Here is a 24577-nt window from a genome sequence, read left to right as displayed (position 1 = left end):
CTCTTCGTGCCCCACTTGTGATTTATGTATGCCACGGCTGTGGCACTGACCGTCTGTACCCGGACTGGACACCCCTGAAGCTGAGATGACCACCGGAATAGGCAAAGCTTTATCGCCCGGAGCTCCAGGACATTGATCGGCAGCGAGGTCTCCCCTGCCGACCAGGTCCCCTGGGCATAGAGCATGCCCAGAACTCCTCCCCAGCCCGACAGGCTGGCATCTGTGGTGAGAATCGTCCACAACAGAGGCTGGAAAGACTGGCCCTGCGTCACAGGCAGTGACTGGAGCCACCACAAGAGATCCGACCGCACCAGGCAACTCAAGGAAATTCTCCTTTCCAAGGACTGAGGTGTCCTGTCCCACCTGTCCAGGATCTCCGCTTGCAGAGTCCTGGTATGAAATTGAGCAAATTGAACTGCTTCGAAGTCCGAGACCATCAGGCCCAGAACTCGAATGCAGGTCCGAAAAGAGGAGAGATCGCTGAACCTGAGGGCCCCGATCTCTTCCCGTAAAGTCCTGAGTTTGTCCTCCAAAAGGAAGACCCAAGATTGAGCAGAATCCAGGACCATCCCCAGATACTGAAGGCGATTTGAGGGAGTCAGTGCTGTTCCACCCGAATTACTGGAGTGTCTGAACCGTCACTGCTAGATCGCTTGACAGGGTCACACATGAGTTCGACCTTAACAAAAGGTTGTCTAGGTAACCGAGGACCGCATGCCCCACAAACACAGTAAAGCTAGAACCGGAGCCAACACCTTGGTGAAGACCCTGGGAGCCAAAGCGAGGCCGAAAGGCAACGCCACAAACTGATAGTGCTCCCCAGCCACCGCAAAGCAGAGATATCACTGATGACCTTCGAAAATCGGAATGTGTAGATACGTATCCTTCAAGTCTATTAAAGCCAGGAAGTCCCCGGGTCTCAACGATGCTACCACCGACCGGATGGATTCCATCCTGAACTTCTGCACCCGCACACAGCGGTTCAGCGATTTTAAGTCCAGAATCGGACGTACCTTGCCCTCTTTCCTGGGCACTGTGAATAGGTTGGAGTAAAAGCCGCAAAAACGTTCCTGTGAGGGAACGGGTACAATGACTCCTTGGGCAAGCAGATCGTGCACTTTCCTCATGAGATCTCTGAGCTGATCGGGAGACAGCTGGAGATTGGACGGGAAGAACCTGTCTGCAGGGCGAGATCAGAATTCTATCTTGTACCCTGAACTAATCAGTTCGTGAACCCACCTGTCCTAAATGCCGGAAAACCAGGGTTCCTGAAAACAACGCAGACATCCCCCCACCCCGACAACGGGTGAGGGCGTCCCTTCAGGCAGAGGTTGACTGGGCCGCCGAGCCAGACTGTCCGGCTTTCGGCTTACCCGACCATGGTTTCTTCTGGCCACCCGGGGGTCGGAAGGGTTTACCCTTCTCTTGCGTCCCGAAGGCACGAAAGGAAGTACGTTGAGTCTTGAAGGAGGGTCCCTGCCATGCGCGGGGGGACTTACCCTTGGTGACCTGGGGCAACAGAGTACTCTTACCTCCTGTGAGCCCCTTAATCAACTCGTCCAGAGTTTTCCCAAAAAGACGACCCCCCTCATAGGGAATCTCAGACACCGTCTTTTTGGACGCGTGGTCAGCCGACCAGCTCTTCAACCAGGTAATCTGGCGGATCGCGATCCCCACCGCCGAAAACCGTGCGACCAAGGGAGCTTCGTCCAAAGCCGCGTTGCACAGATACATCCCAGTTTGGATGAGCTGATCAATCATTGCAAGGACAGTCGGCGAAGCCGACTCTGCCACCAGAGTGCTGCGAAGCCCCTTGCCCCATACCGTGAGCGCCTGAGAGGCCATCGCAGAGGCAAAAACAGGTTTCAACAGGGGACCCGCCACCATATAAATGTGACGGGAGAGTGCCTCCACCCGTCTATCTGCCGGATCCCAGAAAACCGGGGAATCCTCCACTGGCATCAAGGTGGACTTATTAAGCCGAGACAGTGTGATCCACAATTGGGGACACCATCCAATGTTTTTCTACCGCCTCCGCGAAAGGATAGCGGACGGCAAAGTGCTTAGGCACTACTAACATGTCCTTAATACGCTGCCACTACTGGTCATTCACAATCTTGTGAAATTCCTCCGGGCAGGTATAAGCCTGACAAGACTTCTGGGGTCAGTCGAACCCGAAAACCTTACGTAACTGAGATGGCTCATCTTCAAGAACAAGAGCTTCCTTAATGGCGGTAATGATAGCATCCATCGTAGCGCGTTCCCACGCTACCGAGGGGGCGAAGACTCCTCCTCCTCCTCATCCTGCTCAGAAGCGGGGGATCGGGACCCCCCAGGGGGACCATCATCCGTGGCAACCAATTATGGTTCAGAGTCAGAGGACTGGGTTTTTTGGAAGAGTGTTCTGACATCAGCAGATGCACCTGGGACGCTAAAGTCGCAAGGGCAGCAGATAAGGAGGCCATGGAAGAGGATTCAGGTGTACCTGAAGCCCCCACCAGGTCTGCGGGGAATTTCTTTTCCTGGGAGTCCATTTTGCCTTAAAATTAAAAAAGGGACGCTGGCCCTTTAAATCGGCGATTCCGCGGACCCCCCACAATCTGCACTAACAGACGAGGACCCTTGTGAAAACACTCCAGAAAAAAAACAGAATTCGATTCGGTCTAATAATGGCCGAGATATGAGCAAAAATCCCCAGCCTGTCAGCAAAATTTTTTACACAGGAGAAGAGGAAGTGACCTCACATCGCTAGAGGCCAGCCCTCGAGCCCAGAGAAAAGGTGCCTATTGGAAGCCTATGACAAAAGTCACAGGGAAAATGGCCGCTGCCCTTACTAGGCATGTTGCCCACATCCAAGATGCCGCCCGACCGGGAACCACAGCACAATTTCTCACATGGCTGATGTTTCACACAGAGCTGAGAATCTGCATACCACTAAAGTGGCGGCCGCTCCAAATGGCTGCAAAATAAGTGCACCAAACACATTTCTGGCTATTAGGAGAGCTTGGAAATCTTTTTGTCTTGTTATATGCATTGCCCTTCCAATGCTCCTTGCTGCAGAGACCAGTTACAGGTGTGGACCGTAACCATTTGTTCTTGTTATAGATTATATTGACCAGGCAACGCACTGACATCTTTGCTGCCATTGTGCTATAAGCTGGGTGTTCAGTGTGCCCCTGTGCCTTTAAGAAGGGGTGGGCTCCCTTCAGGTATATCTGTCCTACACCTGTCCATTAAATGCATGTGCTTCCATTGTTGGAGACTCACAGAATTTAGAGTTAGGACCACAGATAATGGGGTGCCTTGACGGGGCTCTGTGGCTTATGCATGTATTTGCAAATGTGTGCAACTAAACCCCTGTTTTTAACGCGTACTGTTGGACAGGTCAATTCAGTTGGTCGCAGATTGGTCGGTAAGGAGAGCTTGGAAATCCTTTTGTCTTGTTATTAGCAGGGACCCCAGGGAGACCCCCCAGAGCATACCCATACAGCGCCCCCAACGGGGGCAGGGAGGGGAGGGGGGAACCCCAGAAGAGGGATCCTACAGACACCGTCCACCCTGCTATCCCCAGGAATGGGCCCACAACTCCCCAAACGTCCCCAGGGACAAGGGGGTTCAGTACTCACCAGTCCAGCAGCGGGCACCGCTCAAAAAACGGGATACCTCCCACCCTAAGTGGGGGTGCCGTCAGCCATGGAAGGATGCCGGCAACACGCAGGCTATCTGGGTTGAGACATCCTCTGCTAAGCGCAGGTCAGCCGGCTCAACCCCATATGGAGGGGCACTGTCATTGCGAGGCCTGGGCGTACCAGTACCCTGCAACGCTCGTTGGCAGGCTGGGACTCCATAAGGATCTATATAACCCAGTCCGAGGCCCAGCTCTGCAGTCACTTGTAGTCCTCCAGGAAAGGAATCCCTGACTAGCTAGTGATAGTGAGAGAAAATAAAATCTAGTGTGGAAAGAAAAAACACTGAAATTCAGAAAAAAATATAAAAAAAAAGTCTCAGCAGGGAAAGACCTAAAGCTCTGCTCCTGACGCTAGGCAGAATGAAACTGAAGTAATATCAGATTGGGTTGCTGGTAATGGCTGTGGGAAAAAAGGTACAAAAGTTTTTTTGTATTAACCTGATAATTATCTGCCTAGCCTGCTTCTGCAGAGTGTGCCATTGCCCATTAGTGAAGGCTAATACCATCTGGCGGCGACTGTCAGAGGACGTAAGAAAAATTAAAATGTTATCATAGGTTCTCTTTAAAATAAAAAACAAGCTAAGACTGAAGTCCCAGCAGGGAACTAGGTTCTACTCCTAAACTAGGCAGAAACAAACTGAATCCTATAGCAGAGTGAGTGGGTGTATACCTTCAGGGACTGCCCCATAGGCGTGGTAAAGTTTTTATCTGCCTAGTGTCCAACTCCTGTAGGGGGCAGATTAACCCAATGGTTAAGAAGAATATGGAGCTGCGTCTGTCAATGAACGATAGAGAAAAGGATTTTACGGTAAGTCAAAAATCCAGTTTTCTCATTGCTTGTGCTAATGTTAGTTTAAGCAAGATAACACAAGTCCTTAATTTCCATCTGCCAATATGTTATGTAACATAATAAATAACAATACAGTGTAATAATTCAGCAGTTTACCACTGCACTTACAAGGAAAAGGAACACATCATATCACAAACCACACATACTATAAAAAAAATACAACAAGGTGCAAAGGGCAATGGTCCCCTGCGCTCAGGATAAACAAATACGGTATCCCTTATTAATATTGTCTAATTGCAGACAAGTCACGGCTACTTAAAAGAAAAGCATATAACAAGAACACCATTAAATCCTAGGTGATGGTATTAGTAGCGCAGACAAAACCTCGTCAGTAACAACAGATAAATTGTCCCATAAATCATCAATAAGCAAAACATGCACAGTCCATCAGAATGGATAGATTATCTTGAGAGAGTCTGTAAATCAGTAGATAAACTTATGCTTCAAGATCAGAACTTTGACTTTGTCAAAGGGGAGATTTTGTTATAATCCACACATACTGCTTTGGAATTAAAAAATAAATAAAAACAAAAAACAACAAACTGTATATGAAAGAAGAGAACAATCATCAGCCAGATCAAAAACTAAAAAACCGCTTGGCTACAGGTGGCATCTGTCCTAACAGGGTGTGTGGACTTGATGTGATGGGTTTGTCATATTTTAAATGTTATTACTCTCACGTCATAGACCGCACATCAAGTTATTATCAGACCTTTAGATTTCTTCTTTTGTAGAAAATTCCAATGTATCCCATCCATCTTGGCTTTGTTCAGTATTATGGCAACTGAATTATAATTATCAACCTCATCTTAATCTAAATTAACCCCATATTATATGTTTTCCCAATAACCTGTATTTTATTTCCAACCAAAAGGTTGTTAAAATCAATTAAAATATATTTATGTCATTAATAAAATTATCACATCAGAAATTAATACTCGAGTGATAATCTCAATTTCACACCCTAATTCAAATATTTTCCCACAGAAATATCTCCTTACGTTTTACCTAATTTCCCCTCTTTTTTTTTTTTTAATGCACGGTTTTCACTATCAAAAGATATTTAATATGTGTTTTTCTATTCTGTGTGCACTTTTCTTAATTTAACTTTTATTTTACCATTCTGTTTGGAAAACAGATTCAAAAATACTTTGATCACATATCATGGGTGACCTTTCCAGATATCACTAATGTCTCATTCTAGTATATTCCTTTTATGAGAAAGAGAAACGCGAGCGGGGCAAAGTAGAGGATCACATCTGCACACAGCTAACATGACACATACAAGATGTAGAACTAAGAATTCCAGCATTCACACATATACACAATTATCTCTCTAAAATCGCTTACATTTTTCCCATTTGTACACAACACATACATAGCATTCTCTCACCTTCTTTTAACTTATTTCCCTGCTCAAGTTAGTTTTACCTCCCTAAAATCTGTTTTCCTTATTTTGTTCCCTTTAATCCCATTTACTGTAATCCTGATTACCAGAAATTCTCAGATCGCCTCAAGCGCCTCATTTCAGATTCTCAGGGTCACCTGTAAATTCCCTCCTTGGCAAGGCTCGCCATCTGGACATTATATAGGACAACTCCTATCCTCATACTGATTAGTGGTTCCAAATTAATAACTACCGCAGTAGGGAACAGATACAAAAAGATACACTCCACATCTTTCCAAAATAACTGCTCTCCTTTATTTGATGCAATCGAAGGCTTATATACACGATTACCTAAGTATCACATTATTATTACAATTGTACTTTTATGACAAAAAGGGGCGTAACATAGGTAGGCTAATTCTAATCAGGACTCTGAGGAATGCAAACCTGTAAAGAAAACATTATTAGTGTCGTGTGCACAATAAAGTAATATGTAATGTGCAATACATGCAAATACACTGACTGGCCAAAAAATCGGATTTTTGTAAGATCTTACCGTAAAATCCTTTTCTCTTAGCTCATTGACAGACGTAGTCTTCTTGATTCACAAGAACTGGGTTATGTTGTCTCCGCAGGAGCAGGACTAGGCAGAAAGAAAAAACGTTCTGGCTCCACCTTAGGGGCAGTCCCTGAGGGTATATCCTCCCTCTCTCTGCTACAAGGCATCAGTTCTGTCACAAAGCAGCAACAGAGAATTTAACCCAACCCAACTCAATAATAGAGGGGTGGGTACTACGTCTGTCAATGAGCTAAGAGAAAAGGATTTTACGGTAAGATCTTACAAAAATCCGATTTTCTCTGTCGCTCATTGACAGACGTAGTCTTCTTGATTCACAAGAACTGGGACATCCAGAAGCAGTGCCACAAATGAGGGGTGGGATTGACCGAAATCAAAATCCAATCTAAAAGGCCCAACCGGTGCCAAACTAGAAGTTTTAAAGGCTCATTATAAACAAAGAATGAGACTCAAATGAAAATTTCCAACGGAAAAAAACCCTCGAGGCAGACCACTGGTCTCCTCAAATGGCGGCCTGCAAAACCTTGCGTCCAAACGAGGCATCAGACGATGCCATTACATCAACTTTATAATGTTTTGTAAAGGTATGCACCGACGACCAGGTAGCCGCCTTGCACACCTGGACCACTGACGCCTGATGGCGAAAGGCCCATGACGCACTAAGTGCCCGAGTGGAGTGCGCCTTAACAGGGAACGGGGGCTCCCGACCCTTAATAGAATAAGCCTGTACCACCGTCTGTCTGATCCATTTGGAAATGGTCGCGGCAGATGCAGGCAACCCCTTTTTGGGTCCATCCGGGATCACAAAAAGTGAATCCGTCTTGCGAAACGAGTCTGTCGTTTTCAAGTATACCCTGATCGCCCGGACCACATCCAAGGAGTGTAAAGCAAACTCCCGAGGATGACTGGGCTTAGGACACGGAAGGTAATACAATTTCTTCATTCAGATGAAATTCTGAAACCACTTTTGGTAGGAAGGATGGATTCGGACGAAGAACCACCTTATCTCTATGAACCACCAGATATGGGGAACGACAAGATAAAGCGGCCAGTTCTGACACCCTGCATGCAGAAGTGATAGCCACCAAGAAGGCCACCTTCTGGGACAACGTAGGTAGAGGAATCTCCCTAATATCTTCAAAGGGAGGTTTCTGAAGAACCGACAATACTAAATTAAGATCCCAGGGTGGTAACGGCGCGCGCACTGGCGGAGCCAGATGTCGCACCCCCTGGATGAAATTCCGCACCAAGGAATGAGTAGCCAAAGGCTTCTGAAAGAAGATAGCTAATGCTGAGACCTGACCCTTGATAGTGCTCAAGGCCAGTTTCTGCTCAACCCCTTGTTGCAGAAAAGCTAATATTCGGCTAACCGAATAAGACCGTGGACGGAACCCCAGAGGTTCACACCATGCAATGTAGGACTTCCATGTACGATGATAAATCTTTCTGGAAGTCGCTTTCTTTGCTTTAACTAGAGTAGGAATAACTGAAGCTGACAATCCCTTGTCCTTCAGCACCTGGGTCTCAATAGCCAGGCCGTTAAAGCCAGCGATCGTAAAGCAGGATGGAAGATCGGTCCCTGAGACAGTAGGTCCTCCCTGAGAGGAAGTCTCCATGGGACGTCCGCCACCAGTCTGACCACGTCGGCGTACCAAGCTCGGCGAGGCCAGTCCGGAGCTACCAGGATTACTGGAATTCCTTCCTCCTCTATCCTGCGAAGAAGTCTTGGCAGTAACCCGAGAGGAGGGAAGGCATACATTAGCTGGTATTGCCCCCACGGGGCGATCAGTGCATCTGCGGTCTCTGCTAGAGGATCGCGGGAGCGAGCCACGAATCTCTGTACTTTCCTGTTGAATCGTGATGCCAACAGATCCACATCCGGGGTGCCCCACCGTAGGCACAACTGGTGGAAAACTTCTGGATGGAGGGACCATTCCCCTTGATCCAGAGTCTGACGGCTGAGATAATCTGCCTGCCAATTCTCCACCTCCGGAATGAACACCGCAGAGATAGCTGGAACAAATCGTTCCGCCCAGCGAAGAATGCAAGCCACTTCTTTGGCCGCTCGGACACTCTTGGTGCCCCCCTGGTGATTGACATAAGCCACGGCCGTGGCGTTGTCCGACTGGATCCGAACAGGGCTGCCCTGGAGCTGCTCGGTCCAGTGAATCAGACAAAGTTTGATCGCTCTCAGTTCCAATACATTTATCGGCAACCTGGATTCTTCCAGGGACCAAAGTCCCTGGACAGATAACTGACCGAGAATTCCTCCCCATCCGGATAGACTGGCATCCGTGGTCACTATCGTCCAATATATTGGCAGAAATGACTTTCCCTGGCTGAGCATCGGAGACCGAAGCCACCAGACCAGAGACTCTCTGGTCTGTTTGCTCAATCGGATCCGATTGTCCAGGGATTCCGGATTCCGATTCCATCTGAGAAGAATCTCTTGCTGAAGAATTCGGGTATGGGACTGGGCAAATGGGACTGCTTCGAAGGAAGCCACCATCAAACCCAGAACCCTCATGCAAGTTCGAAGAAAAGACCAGCTGTTGGATAGTAACAACTGGACTGCTGATTGAATCTTCCGGAGTTTCCCTACCGGAAGGAAAACTCTTGACCTGACTGTGTCTAGAATTAGACCCAGATATTCGAGCCTCTGGGTGGGAACCAGAAATGACTTTTGCTGGTTCACCAGCCACCCGAATTCCTGTAAAGAAATTATAGTAATTTCTATGTTTTGTAGCAGGGTCTGAGGAGACTCTGCATGAAGCAGGAGATCGTCTAGGTAACCTAGAATCGATATGCCTCTTTGGCGCAGTAGTGCCAACATTGGGGCCAACACCTTCGTGAAGACCCGAAGAGCCGTGGCGAGACCGAAAGGTAACGCCACAAACTGATAGTGGTTCTCTTCTACGGAAAAGCGTAGAAACCGCTGATGTCCTGCGAAAATGGGAATGTGAAGATAGGCGTCCTTGATGTCTATGGACGCTAGGACATCCCCTGGATGCAGGAAGGCTGCTACTGTGCGAATGGATTCCATCTTGAATTTCCTTATGTTGAGAAAGGAATTGAGTGCCCTTAAGTCCAGAATTGGACGCACTTTGCCCTCTTTCCTGGGTATTGTAAATAGGTTTCAATAAAACCCTTGAAAACGTTCTGTCCAAGGAACGTGGACTACCACTCCTTGTTGTAGTAAATCCGTGACTGCTCTCCGCAGATCTTCTAAACGATCCGGGGATAGCCGGATATTGGAAGGGAAGAATCGCGCCGGTGGGAGAGATCGAAACTCGATCTTGTACCCTGACCTTATGACTTCGCAAACCCACTTGTCCGGGATTCTGGAAAGCCATGGATCCGGGAACCGGCGAAGACGTCCCCCCACCCCAATTATGGGTGGGGGCGCACCTTCAGGCTTTGGACGATTTATCTTCAGGTCTGGAGGGGGCGGGCTTTTGCTTGCCCGACCAACGTCCCCTGAAGCCTCCTGAAGGAGCTTTGGAGGACTTAATTTTTTCACCCGCGGGACGAAAAAACTTTTTGTGAGCAGAGAAAGAAGGCCCTCGTCTTTGACGAGTTCCTTTACCCTTAACATTTTGCGGTAAAAAGGTGCTCTTTCCACCCGTGAGATCCTTAATGATCTCATCTAAGTTGGCTCCAAATAGACGCTCTCCTAAAAAGGGGATATTAGCTAATGCTTTTTTGGAACCTTGGTCGGCTAACCAACCTTTTAGCCACAGTGTACGCCTGAGAACCACTGCTGAAACTGATGCTCGCGCCTATAATGGAGTGGCGTCTAACGCCGCATCACACACAAACTGTAACCCCTGTATCATTTGTTCCAACAAATCTGATACCGCCTGAGGGACCTCTTCTAAGTCCCGGCGTAACCACTTGGTCCATTCAGTTACAGTCTGCGAAACCAGACCAATAGCAATTATTGGTCTGAAAGCTGATCCAATCAAGGAAAACATGGTGCGAGACATAGCTTCTATCTTGCGATCCACTGGATCTTTAAAAGACGGGGCGTCTTCTAAAGGAATAACCGTGGCTTTATTCAATCTAGCAATTGGTGAATCCACCACAGGTGGTTCTGTCCATTTCTTAATGAGGGTTTCCTCAAACGGATAGAAATAGAAATAGAGTTTAGAAATAGCAGAGGTGCGTTTTGGCAGACTCCATTCTTCTTTGATTGGATTGCCAAAACATTTGGGCAATGTAAAAACCTTCGCCACTTTCATGCGTTTTTTAGTCCCAAAAGGGATTTCAGTTTCAGCTATTTCCGACGGAATACCCTGTAATCTTAAGGTTTCTTGAACAGATACCATGAGTGCGTTTACCAACGCTTCCTCTCGGGCTATGGCTGATGCCGAAACATCCTCCTCACTGTCTGAAGAGACAGTACCCGAGACACCAATCCCAGATGAAGTACCTGCAACTGCAGAAATAGGCTCAGAGTCTGAATCCGAAGTTTCAGATAATAAGGGGTTAGGCGGGGGTCGCTTTCTTGCGCCCTGTCCCTGACAAGCCACTTCCACCCGGGACACAAAAGTTTCCATACCAAACCGACAGGCACCCTCTCTTCACAATACCCTCTCCACCGGGGTGGGGGGTTGTGGACCACTCCGGACGCCTCGACTCTCTGGTTCCTGGCGTCCAAGCGAGACTTTTAACTCGCAAGGTCAGTCCCTCCAATGGGACTCCGTCGCGGCCGACCCAGCGCGGAGCTCTGGTCTGCACGCGCTCGTAGGCAGAAACCGGGGTGACCACTGGATCTCAACATCCAGCCCGTCGCCCGGCCCCGCATACTTACTTGAATGTGTCGCGGCCGACCAAGCGCAATGCAATGGTCTGCGCGCGCTCGTAGGCCGGCTGGGGTGACCACTAGTGTCGCCCAGTCCGGCGTATTTGCTTGAAGATCTCACAGGAAAAAAACACTGGAGAAAACTGCCTAAAAAATATTTTTTCTAAAGAAAAAATCTTGCCAGGACCCAAAAGATCCCAGCAAGGAACTTAGGTCCTTACTCCTGACTAGACAGAAAAAAACTGATGCCTTGTAGCAGAGAGAGGGAGGATATACCCTCAGGGACTGCCCCTAAGGTGGAGCCAGAACGTTTTTTCTTTCTGCCTAGTCCTGCTCCTGCGGAGACAACATAACCCAGTTCTTGTGAATCAAGAAGACTACGTCTGTCAATGAGCGACAGAGAAAAAGCTGCCACTTGGATTTAACTAAGCAACTAACTAAACTAAGCATACAGTAACTATCCTATTGGATAGTTACTGCATGTGCCCAAAGAATGAGATCAGCTGACTACCTGAATGACTAACTTATTCCATCAATGGCTTTTTTCTTCCCTGATGGCACGGGCATATTCCAAGATGACAATGCCAGGATTCATTGGGCTCAAATTGTGAAAGAGTGGTTCAAGGAGCATGAGACATTTTCACACATGGATTGGCCACCACAGAGTCCAGAAATTAAGCCAATTGAGAAAGCTTTGGGATGTGGTGGAGAAGGCTTTTCCATCAATACAAGATCTTGGTGAAAAATGAATGCAACACTGGACGGAAATAAATCTTGTGACATTGCAGAAGCTTATCGAAACAATGCTACCAGGCAGCGTAGAATACAATAATATAGAGGATGTACAAATTTCCTTTACAAGACGGAGAAGCAGAAAGGTGTATATAAGATTGTACTACTCCCACGGTGCCAATGGCGCATCCACCAGAGGATCTAATGATCTTGCCATGAACATGGGAACCTTCCAGTTGAGGCAAGACGCAAGTAGTTCCACGTCCGGCATTCCTCAATGAAGACAGAACTGATGGGATACCTCAGGGTGTAGGGACCACTCACCCTGATCCAACTTTTGCTGACGGAGATAGTCCTCTTGCCAGATTCTGACACCTTGCATGTGCATGACGGACAGAGCTGGAACGAACCGCTCCACCCATCGCTGCACTTCTCGTGCCTACCGGGTGAATGACATATGCCACCACAAAAGCATTGCCCAAAAGGTTCCTGATCTATAGACTCTAGGCCAGTGGTTCTTAACCTGGGTTCGATCGAACCCCAGGGGTTCGGTGAGTCAGTCTCGTGGGTTCGGCAGAGGTCAAGACACACACCCGACTCCTATGATTCATAATGACACGCCCCACTCATTGGCTGCAGGTGATCACGCAACATCGCTTGGCCTATCTGTCCTGCAGGGAACTTGGCGTGCCCAGTAGTCGAATTGTAACTGTCGTGATGGTACGGCGTATAATTTCTTTCTTAATATTAATCCCTTCATACTATGTCGAGCAAAAAAAGAAAGTGGTCGGACGAATATGTACAATATGGATTCACATGTATAACAGAACGTGATGGGAGTCAGCGTCCTAACTGCATGATTTGCAATGCCATGTTGAGCAATTCTAGTCTAGCACTGGCAAAACCAAGAGAACACTTCCTTAAGCTGTACCCATCAACCAACCGATCCTCATAGCATGGCAAACCACACACCATTGGTGAAACACTCATAAAACCAGCTGTGTTGAAGAATGGTTTTGTTCATTTTGTGCACCTATGTATAAATATATACCTAAATATATACCTATGTTTTGAATTTGAAAAAAAAATCACATTTTATTTTTCCAATTAAGAAGGGTTCGGTGAATGCGCATATGAAACTGGTGGGGTTCAGTACCTCCAACAAGGTTAAGAACCACTGCTCTAGGCAATCGGTCCAATGTATCAGCGACACCCTGATCGCTTCAAGAATCCAGAACCAGAACCTGGATGGGCAGATGGGCTTCCTCCAGAATCCAGCGATCCCAAGTCGAGTCCAATCCCAGGACTCCTCCCCAGCCTAGAGCAGAGAGGGGGTTTTATGCCCAGGGATGACTGCTCATAGGAGGTGCTGAGTCTCATGTTTGCTCATAAATAAAGAAAAAGCAGCTGTGTTCGTCAATGAATTAAAAAAAATTCAAACCTTTTCTGTAATTATAATACATTTGTGACCCAAGGTTCCACGTTTTTCTCTTTATTTTTATTGTTCAGTCTATACAAACTTGAATCTGGTAATCCCACATGTGTGGCACTTTTATGGGCGTTACTATTGGAGCTATCTGTAGAGCGGGCATCCATGTGCGGGCCTGTTAGTCCAGTTATGCATGCTGTTTAGGATGTGTAAACCAACCTTAATATTTATAGTTGTGGGCGTGATATTTCTTAGGTTCTTATTGTTTTTTTTATGTTATTTTTTTTTGTAATGTTGCCTTTTTTCCACAGGATGGTTCTGAACATACATTTTTCTTATACGATTGCGCTTGATAAAATATTATGGGTTGGTTTGTGCAGGGGGGGGCGGTGTTTCCCCTGCGCCCCCTCGAGGCTGCTGTTCGGGGCAGAGTGGGCTGCGCTGCCTTTCTTTGCACCTGTGGTCCGGGTGTCCTTGAGTGGTGGTGGAGGGGTTTGTCTTTTTGCCTATGTCCCCGGTATCCAGCGGCACATTTCCAGTGACATCCATCTGAGCTGCCTGTTTCCGATGTAAGGAAGCTGTGAGCGGCGTGGTTGGGGAGAGAAAACGCCATCTTTCTCCCATTTAATCCCTGGCAGATGTGTATGAATGGGCTGGTATTTCCTCACTGGTGTTTGGAGCTGTGCAATTTTATATCATTATAAAAGCTATGTCTTTATACTTGGGGCATCTATTGATGGTCATCCTTAGTAGGGATCTGGTGACGCTATTTTCAATTGGGACCTTTTTTGACGACCTTTTATAGGTGTGTTAAGCATATGAGAAAGGATTGGCGGTCTCTACCTCACTTTTTTTTGGGATGCCTCATGTCATGCAGGTAATTGATGTATACCCATTGCTCTGTCAGCTACCATATGCCTGGTGCATAGATATATCTCTGTGGAGCTGTCTCTGTTCGCTTACTGCATTATTTACCATCTTATTAAGGTTTTTGGCCACCTGACATTTTAGCATTGAGAGGTGCCAGTCCCTCCCTTTGCATTGCTCCCTGGACCTTCTCTTTGTGTGTCGCTCTTACATATGTTTCATCTTTTGCCCTCCATGCCATAAGCCATACATTGTGAGATTATTTACTAAATCTGCGTATACCCCATTGGTGTCAATTGGTGGAATTCACCTATGTAAATTTATGTTTTGTTTATTCTTATGTACTTTTGTATGATTTATGCTTGATATTTTATATATCTATATTAATTAAACCCATGTGTCTCTGCGTCCGCTTTCCCTGTGTCCGTGGAAATGCGCTACTGCGCATGTGCCCCACGGATCCCCGCCCACTTAACTTCCTCCTCAGGATTGGCTGGCGTTCGCATCAATAAAGTGATATCTGACAATCACAGTGACCCCCAATGTCAGACAAGGTGTGGGGGAGGCGATCCTGTCAACCATAATGACACCTCCTGTCCCCCTCCATCCCCCACAGCCCCGTCGTGCAGGGACATTGGCACCTCTCCGCTATCCAGAATACTGAAGCCGTCGTCATTCTCGATGCTGGCGATCTCACTCTCCTGCTGGGCCAGGAAGGTGGCGGCAGGGTCCTCCTCAGGGGACACTCCGTTCCCGTTCTGGACAGATATCACCCACAGAGCCGCCCGATCACACTCCTGCCAAAAAGCGATGAGCCCACAGAAGACACCGGAAATGACGCTGACCCGGAAGACAAGACAGACCCCCCAACATCAAATGTGTGGCAGGAAGTGGCGTCACGCCAGCTGACTCTGGGTCATGTGATGAGGTGATGTGGGGGGGTTGCAGGATGGAGTGGAATGGAGAGAGGGTGGATGATATTTCTGAGTTCTCTTTCTAAGGAAGCTCTTTATCGGACTCTTAATTTTACCCTGGGCTGCCTTCACTGTTCACCACATATCAGAAGTAGAAGGAAACTTTGTAGCACAAAGTATAAAGCTCCCATCAGTTGTAAGGACAATGAACTATGACTACACAAAAACGACTGTTTAACCACTTCTTAAACTCAACCAGTTATGACATTTCCCTCATACATATAAAAATCTGCATTTTTATGCTAGAAAATGACCTAGAACCCCCCCAACATTATATAATTTTGAAAATCAAAGTATCAAAAAATTAAATGGAGAATGTTGCAATTTATCATGTCAATATTGTTTGGAAAAAATACGCTTTAATGAATTTTAGTGAACACAAACACAACATAATACTCAATTTTTTCATCTATATTAATAAAACCCATGTGTCTCTGCGTCCATCCCTGTGTCCGTGGAATTGCGCTACTGCGCATGTGCCCCACGGATCCCCGCCCACTTCACTTCCTCCTCAGGATTGGCTGGCGTTCCGATCTGTGGAGACTGCCACCCCCCGGAGTGCAGAGACTGCAGCCGGCCCGCAGCCTTAAGGAGAGCCCGGGGATCGGGCCTGCACGGGGCGCCCACCCTACGGCGGGTGAAGGTCTACACCCTGAACGAGGACCGGCAGTGGGATGACCGGGGCACCGGACACGTCTGGTGAGTGCCGAGAGCGACGGCTAGTGGCACCACACTGAGGGGGGCGCTACAGGGAGACTACACCGAGGATCAGCCGCAGAGAGAGAGCAGAGAGGGATGAGAGAGAGAGCAGAGAGGGATGAGAGAGAGAGCAGAGAGGGATGAGAGAGAGAGCAGAGAGGGACGAGAGAGAGAGCAGAGAGGGACGAGAGAGAGAGAGAGTGGGATGAGAGAGAGAGAGGGAGCGAGAGAGAGAGGGACGAGAGAGAGAGAGGGACGAGAGAGAGAGAGAGAGAGAGAGAGAGAGAGAGAGAGAGAGGGGGACGAGAGAGAGAGAGAGAGAGGGACGAGAGAGAGGGACGAGAGAGAGAGAGAGAGAGAGGGACGAGAGAGAGAGAGAGAGAGAGGGGGACGAGAGAGAGGGGGGCGAGAGAGAGAGGGAGGGACGAGAGAGAGAGGGAGAGAGAGAGAGAGAGAGAGAGAGGGAGAGAGAGAGAGAGAGGGACGAGAGAGGGACGAGAGAGAGAGGGACGAGAGAGGGACGAGAGAGAGAGAGAGAGGGACGAGAGAGAGAGAGAGAGGGACGAGAGAGAGAGAGGGACGAGAGGGAGAGAGAGAGAGGAACGAGAGAGAGAGAGAGGGATGAGAGAGAGGAACGAGAGAGAGGAACGAGAGAGAGGGATGAGAGAGAGGGATGAGAGAGAGGGATGAGAGAGAGAGGGGGATGAGAGAGAGGGATGAGAGAGAGGGATGAGAGAGAGAGGGATGAGAGAGAGAGGGGGATGAGAGAGAGAGGGGGATGAGAGAGAGGGATGAGAGAGAGGGATGAGAGAGAGGGATGAGAGAGAGAGGGGGATGAGAGAGAGGGATGAGAGAGAGGGATGAGAGAGAGAGGGATGAGAGAGGGGGATGAGAGAGAGAGGGGGATGAGAGAGAGAGGGGGATGAGAGAGAGAGGGGGATGAGAGAGAGAGGGGGATGAGAGAGAGAGGGGGATGAGAGAGAGAGAGAGGGATGAGAGAGAGAGAACTGGGAATAATTGGAGATTTCGAGCAATTGGTGTTTTCACACAACACCGGCCGCCTATACATCCGAGTACATGGTATAATTAGTGCAGATTCTTAGTCAGCCCGGTAGTTGTCACCGCCTTGGAGGTGGCCATGTTTTTGGTTACTAGCGGGCGGTGTAAGAATCTGCACTAATTATACCATGTACTCAGATGTATAGGCTGCCGGTGTTGTGTGAAAACACCAAGTGCTCGAAATCTCCAATTATTCCCAGTGTACACTCACCGGAAATAACGTGGTTGGAGATTTCAGCAGGTTGGAGTTTTTGGCAGGACCCGGCCTGCACACCCGAAATCAGTCTACAATCTGGGGGAGGAGCCAGGCTCTGCACCGCCCCCTACCAGGCATGCCGGACACAGCACTTCCCGGAATATCGCCGACCTATACCGCCACACCTCCGCACCATACATGATATCACTGACATATACTGCCACATTGTATCATTATATACATGTTCTAGCGCCCGTTCATTTTAACGGGCTTAATGTCTAGTATATATATATATATATATATATATATATAGAATAAGTGCAGAATGCATTGGAATACTGCAATACTTCACCCCCTTCTAGATACATGTCATTTTGTTATCAATCATGATGTTGTACATTAATGATATTAAGTGATCTAAAAGGGGCGGTTTTGCTGAATATGGTTTATGCTTTAACCGCAATTTCGTTTTTTTTTTAGGAGTTTTATACCTCAATATATTTTAACAGTCATTTTGTAATAAAATTTGTGGACTTTTATACAAAAAAGGTTTGTTTAGTTTGTTCTGAGAAAAGGTGTAACCACTTCTCATTTGGGCCTAGTCTGACACTTTGGTCCTACATGTAAAAAGCATCCTTTTTTGCTAGAAAATTACTAAAACCCCCCAAACATGTGATTTTTTTTTATATAATATGAAAGACGGTGTAACACTGAGTAAATAGATACCTAACACCTCACATTTTAAAGTTGCGCACACTCGTGGAATAGCACCAAACTTCGGTACTTAAAAATCTCTATAGGCTACGCTGTAAAAAATTTCAGGTTACCTCTTTAGTGTTACAGAGGAAGTATTGAGCTAGAATTCCTGCTCTCGCTCTAATGTTTACGCCATATCTCATGTGTGTTGTTTAAACATTGTTAACATATGCGAGTGTGAGCACAAAGGGGTTAGGGCGCTTTAATTTTTTTTTTTTTTTTATTGTTTATTTTTTTACACTTTCTCTAATTCTTATTTTTTTTTTTTGCTCACTTTTATTCCTATTACAAGGAATGTAAACATACCTTGTAATAGGAATAGGGCATGACAGCTCCTCTTTACAGAGAGATCCGGCACCTATAAGACCCCACATGTCTCCTCTAGGCTGGAAAACCAGAGATAAAAAATAATAATAATAATAAAAAAAGCCTTTCCAGCTAAAAACATGGCAGTTGCAGGCATCATTTAGATACCTCCACTCAAAGTCCAGGACGTCATATGATGGACTACGGGCAGAAAGTGGTTAAAATCCTATTTATTTCTTCTTTTGGTTTACCTTTTATACATTTGGTAGGGATGTGGTGCTGAGTACTTCAACTTTACCTATCACTTTCTTTGAAGGTTGAATAACACCTGAAGTAAACACAGCCGTCTGTCATTCTCCCTGATGTAACTGTAGAGACTATACGATCCTGCTATGTAGGATCGTATGTCTCTGTGGTTACATCACAAGCCACGCCCCCCACAGTTAGAATCACGCCCCTAGGGATACATTTAACCCACTGATCACCAATAAAGTTAACCCCTTCCCTGCCAGTGTCATTTTTACAGTAACAGTGCATATATATATAGCACTGGTTACTGTAGTAATGTCACTGGTACCCCCAAAAGTGTCAGTCAAGGGTCCAATCTGTCCGCCGCAATGTCGCAGTCCCGCAAAAAAAAAAAATCGCAAATCGCCAACATTGCTAGTTAAAAAAAAAACAATAAAAATGACATAAATCTTTCCTGTAGTTAGTAAACGCAATAACATTTGCGCAAACCAATCAAAATACGCTTATTGCGATTTTTTTTTTACCAAAAATATGTAGCAGAAAACAAATTGGCCTAAAATGTTAAAAAATTTAGATTTTTACATTTTTTTGGGGGAATTTCATATAAAAATATTTGAAATAGTTATTTTTTCAAAATTGTCGCTCTTTTTTTGGTTATAGTGCAAAAAGTAAAAATCGCACAGGTGATCAAATACCACCAGAAGAAAGCTCTGTTTGTGGAAAAAAAAAGGACGTCAATTTCATTTGGGTACAGCGTCGCACGACCGCGCAATTGTCCATTAAAGTGACATAGTGTCGAATCGCAAAATAGGCCCTGGTCTTTGAGCAGCCAAATCCTCCGGGGCTTAAGTGGTTAATATATTTTAAACTTTTTTTTTTTTTTTAACTATCCTCTGCTATGTGCCTCTCGTAGTCTATTTTAGCTTCCCTGTTTGTGCTCTTATACTTTCTGTTGCAATCCCTCTAATGTGGGAATGACAACATTGACCCCTCAGCCTTAACATTCTTTTTAGGTTTAAGTTTAGCCACCCAGGTTCAACCTTCGCTTTTTTATATATGTTGTCCATTGGAATGCGAATACCTTTACTTAATATGTTCTTAAAATACTCCTTTTTTTGTTTAAAGTTTCCAGAATTCGATCCCATTTAATATCTTGTGGTATGGAGCGCAGCTTAGAGAAGAAGTTGGCTCTTTTGAAATATAGTGTTTTTGCACTACCCTCATGCCTCTTTTTGCTATGATTTACATTGAAAGTAATTACCCTGCGCTTCCCATTTCCCAAGTTATCCCATAATCTTACATCTGTGATTAGATCTGTGGTATTTGTACATAGTAGATCTAGCAGAGCATTATTTCTAGTCGGGGGAACACCAATGAGCTGACCAAGACAGATATCAGTTATTTTGACCTCCATGCCCATTCAGTTTGTGTCCACATTTACACAGCCGACACGGGCACATCCGTGATAGCTCTTTGGGTGGCCAAATGTAAACTGACTTGTGTCCATTTACATCAGGCTACAACTGATTCTTCACTTTTAGGTTTGGAAAAACAGAAAAGGATGCAGTCCCTATCAGTTTTTTTTTTCCGGACCCGGATGGACCAAGAGGTAGGTGGCTGCAAATGGACACAAATATGCTTACATCAGCCTGCCCATTGTACTCCATGGAGCTTCCAATCAGGTCCCCCTGAAAAGCCAACAGGTGAACCAGAATGGAAAGCACGTGTGAAAGGACCCTTACATTGTGGCAGACTTCGTATGCAGAATTTTTTTTTCTGTGGTTATGTTTTTGCACCAATGACAACAGCAACCTATAAACAGACAGGAGTGAATAGACTATGCTATCTCTTACTTCTAAGCAGGATTTTCATATATGTAATAAAGTGTAACAATAAAGTGTAACAATACCTGAAAATCATCTTCATCAAGAATTTCTTTTCTCCATTTAATTAAAAATGCAGCACAAACATAAAGGTGGAAATGGGAAAATCCTTCAGGTTCTGCCTAAAGCAGGGAGAAAAGGAAAATTGATGAATTAGCAGTCATGCTTGTGTGCACCCATTTTTCTTCCATCAAAGAAACACACACTTTACAAAATGAAGATGGCTTGGGCCTGGATAGGCCACAAAACAACCAAGCTTACGCTTGGGTAAACATACATAAAACAGGAAGCTTCCCCGTGTTTACCAGAAGTTATCACTTCTGCATGTTTCCAGCCCCAGCACTCAACAGGCTCCTCTAGGAATGAGCAGGATGGATAGTTGGTGTTGGGAGGAGACTGAAGAGCTGCAGTTCTCTTATCCCCACTACTATTATTAAACCTGGAAATGCTCAGAACAGAGCTAAAAGCATTTCTAAATCAGAGCTGTTCGACTCCAGGTTTGTTGATTTGATGTCAGACTTCAGGCACAGCAACCTTGAAGCTAATATAGACCCCACATGTCTCCATAAAGAGCATGTATTTAGTTATATATATTATAAGTCACACAGAGGTCGTGTTGGTTGCCCTTGTAACAGAAATAAAAAAAAAAAAAAAAGTTTGTAAGAAGAAATGTAAAGTGAAAAAATAAACAACTTGCCAGTTACAGGCTTACCAGACAAGGGCAGAAAAAGATTTACTGTATTTCTAGTGTTGTTCCCTCACTGGCCACAATAGCATTGAGGATATACAATATACATAGTATATTGAAAAGTTTTATAACAGGTCTCCCTCCCATTTAAAATTTTGAGCACAATAGTTTTCTGCAGATTCTTCATTGCATGCCATTATTAAAGGGGATATGTTTGGTATTAAACACAGTCTAATATTTTAAACTAGAGGGGGGGCGAAGCTTGACGCAGAGGAAGATGGTCACGGCTTAGTGGAGCTCACGAGGACGCGGACACACAGGGAGTTACATAGTTACATAGTTTGTGAGGTTGAAAAAAGACATCAGTCCATCCAGTTCAACCCATGATGTGTGTGTGTGTTTGCTGTTAACCGTACATTGAATACCCCTGTATGTTGCGGTCGTTAAGGTGCCAAACTAATAGTTTTTTGAAACTATCGATGCTCCCTGCTGATACGACTGCTTGTGGAAGAGAATTCCACATCCTTGCTGCTCTGACAGTGAAGAACCCCTTACGTATTTTAAGGTTAAACCGTTTTTCCTCTAGTTTTAGTGAGTGGCCACGTGTCTTCTTATATTCCCTTTCTCTAAAAAGTTTGTTCCTTATGCTAGGGTCATCACCAGTACAGTATTTGTACATTGATATCATATCCCCCCCTCAATCGTCTCTTCTCCAGAGAGAATAAGTTCAGTGCTTGTAGTCTTTCCTCATAGCCGATGCCCTCCATTCCCCTAATTATTTTTTTTGCCCTTCTCTGGACTCTCTCCAGTTCCAGCACATCCTTCCTGAGGACCAGTGCCCAGAACTGGACAGCATACTCCAGATGTGGCCGGACCAGAGTCTTATAGAATGGGAGAATAATCTCTTTATTTCTGGAGTGAATCCCCTTTTTTATACATGCCAGTATTCCATTGGCTTTGCTTGCAGCGGCTTGGCATTGCATGCCACTGCCAAGCCTGTTGTCCACCAGTACCCCCAGGTCCTTTTCCATCCTAGACTCCCCCAGAGGTCCCCCCCCCCCCCAGTGAGTAGCTTGCTTTCGTCTTTCTGACGCCCAAGTGCATTACTTTACATTTTTCAACATTAAACCTCATCTGCCATGTAGTTGCCCACCCCATTATTTTGTTCAGGTCCACTTGTAAGGTTTCCACATCCTGCATAGAAGATATTGGCATGCTTAGTTTAGTATCATCCACAAATGCTGAGATTGTACGAGATATCCCCTCCTCTAGATCATTTATGAATAAATTAAACAGGATTGGTCCCAGGACAGAACCTTGGGGGACCCCACTTTCCATACCCGCCCAATCCGAGTACTCCCCATTTATCACCACCCTCTGGACTCTCCCCTGGAGCCAGTTCTCTATCCAGGTACTCACCCTATGGTCCATACCTACATTCCTTAGTTTTTACAGTAAGCGTTTGTGGGGAACGGTGTCAAAGGTCTTTGCAAAGTCCAGATACACCACATCCACAGGCTACCTTTATCTGGCAGGACAGCGACGTCAATTCAGATACTCTGCGGGCAGAAGTAATAACCACCAAAAAGGCAACCTTCTGAAACAGTGTAAGCAGAGTGAACTCCCTAATGTACTCAAAAGGAGGTTTTTGAAGAACAGTCATTACCAAATTAAGATCCCTTGTATAAAAGTGCGAATCAAGGCATGCATAGCTAAAGGACGTTGGAAAAATACAGTCAAAGCCGACACTTGGCCTTTGATAGTGCCCAATGCCAACCGCTGTTTAACCCCTTTTTGAAGAAAGGTCAAAATCCTAGCCACCGAAAAAAGGCGAGGATGCACCTTCAGAGATTCACACCATAAGTTGTATGATTTCCACGTATGATGCTAAATCTTCCTGGAAGTAGACTTTCTGGCCTTCAACAATGTAGGAATCATTGAGTCAGAGAGCTCTATATTGAAATCCTGGCTTTTAACAGCCACGCCATTAAAGCCAGCGACTGTAAAGCAGCATGGAAGATCAGCCCTTGAGACAGCAGATCTTCCCTGAGAGGGAGTCTCAAAGGAGCATTGGCGACCAACCTTACCAGATCTGCGTACCAAGACCAGCGAGACCAGTCTGGAGATACCAGAATGACCAGAATCCCTTCCACCTCTATTCTGCGCAGAAGCCTCTGCAGGAGTTTCAGCGGAGGGAATGCATGGATCAGCCGGTACTGACCCCAAGGAGTCACCAGTGAGGAGCCAGAGGATCCCTCGACCTGGCTACAAACCCCTGAACCTTCTTGTTGAGGCGAGAAGCAAACATGTCGACATCGGGTGTCCCCCACAAGACACACAGGAGGTAAAACACCTCCGGGTGCAGGGACCACTCCCCCTGATCCAACACATGAGGTTCTCCACACCTGGGATGTGCACTGCAGAAAGGGCTGTAACAAACTTTTCCACCCATTCTAGGATCTCGGCCACCTCCTGGGCCAAGACACTCTTGGAATCCCCTTGATGATTGATGCAAGCCACGGCCGTGACATTGTCCGATTGAATCCGGACTGGACAACCCTGTAAACAATTTGTCCATTTACTCAGGCAAAGATTTATCGCTCTGAGTTCAAGAATATTGATCGAAAGTCTGGACTCTTCTACTGTCCAGGACCCTTGGACACAAAGCTTCCCCAGGACTCCTCCCCAGCCAGATAGGCTGGCGTCTGTAGTTACCACAGTCCAATACAGTGGAAGGAAGGACTTTCCCTGGCGTAGTGCTACCGAGTGAAGCCACCATAATAGAGCAGTCCTTCTGTTGTGACTCAACCGTAAGGGTCTCGTGTGGAACTTTGCAAACGGAACCGCCTTGAAGGTCGACACCATCAGACCTAAGACTCACATGCCAGTCCGCAGAGAGGACAGGTTGCTGGATAACAGCAAATGAATCGCCCTCTGCAACTTTTGCAGCTTTTCCGGGGGAAAAAATCACCCTCCCTGAAGCGGAGTCCAGAGTCAGGCCCAGATAATCCAGTTTTGAAGATGGTACCAGAGCAGATTTTTTTAAATTGATGTTCCAACTGAACTCTTGCAGAGTCCGTACAGTGATTGCCAAGTCGCCCAACAGGACTGAATGGGAGTCTGATCTTAAGAGGAAATCATCCATGTACCCCAGTATCCCAATCCCCCGTTGTCACAGTATTGCCAATACCGGAGCAAACACTTTGGTGAAGACCCTGGGAGCGGAAGCGAGACCAAAGGGTAATGCCACAAATTGATAATGCTCCTCTCCTACAGTGAAGCGAAGAAAAAGCTGGTATCCAGCGTAAATAGGGATGTTTAGATATGCTTCCTTGATATTGGTGGAGGTCAAAGAGTCTCCTTGGTGTAGGGACGACACTACAGTGCGAATGGACTCCATTCGAAACGTATGTACCCACACAAAGCCGTTCAG

At 46.2% G+C, this 24577-nt stretch overlaps 1 protein-coding gene across 4 annotated transcripts in view; it reads right to left on the bottom strand.

The window, feature by feature from the left end:
- TBC1D22B (TBC1 domain family member 22B) overlaps positions 1–24577 on the bottom strand; it is a 780346-nt gene that overhangs the window by 63182 nt on the left and 692587 nt on the right. For 3 of the 4 annotated variants that reach the window (XM_082245406.1, XM_082245407.1, XM_082245408.1), the window contains exon 12: positions 20483–20578. In XM_082245406.1, the coding sequence (XP_082101532.1) occupies positions 20483–20578 (96 nt within the window). Of the gene's footprint in view, positions 1–20207; positions 20386–20482; positions 20579–24577 lie in introns of those variants that run through there. The other variant, XM_082245409.1, reaches the window with a different exon arrangement.

This window comes from Pelophylax lessonae (genome assembly GCF_965119305.1).
Source record: "Pelophylax lessonae genome assembly, chromosome: 2".
NCBI lineage: Eukaryota > Metazoa > Chordata > Amphibia > Anura > Ranidae > Pelophylax > Pelophylax lessonae.
Note: the sequence above shows the minus strand (reverse complement) of the source record. Positions and strands in the feature narration are given on the sequence as shown.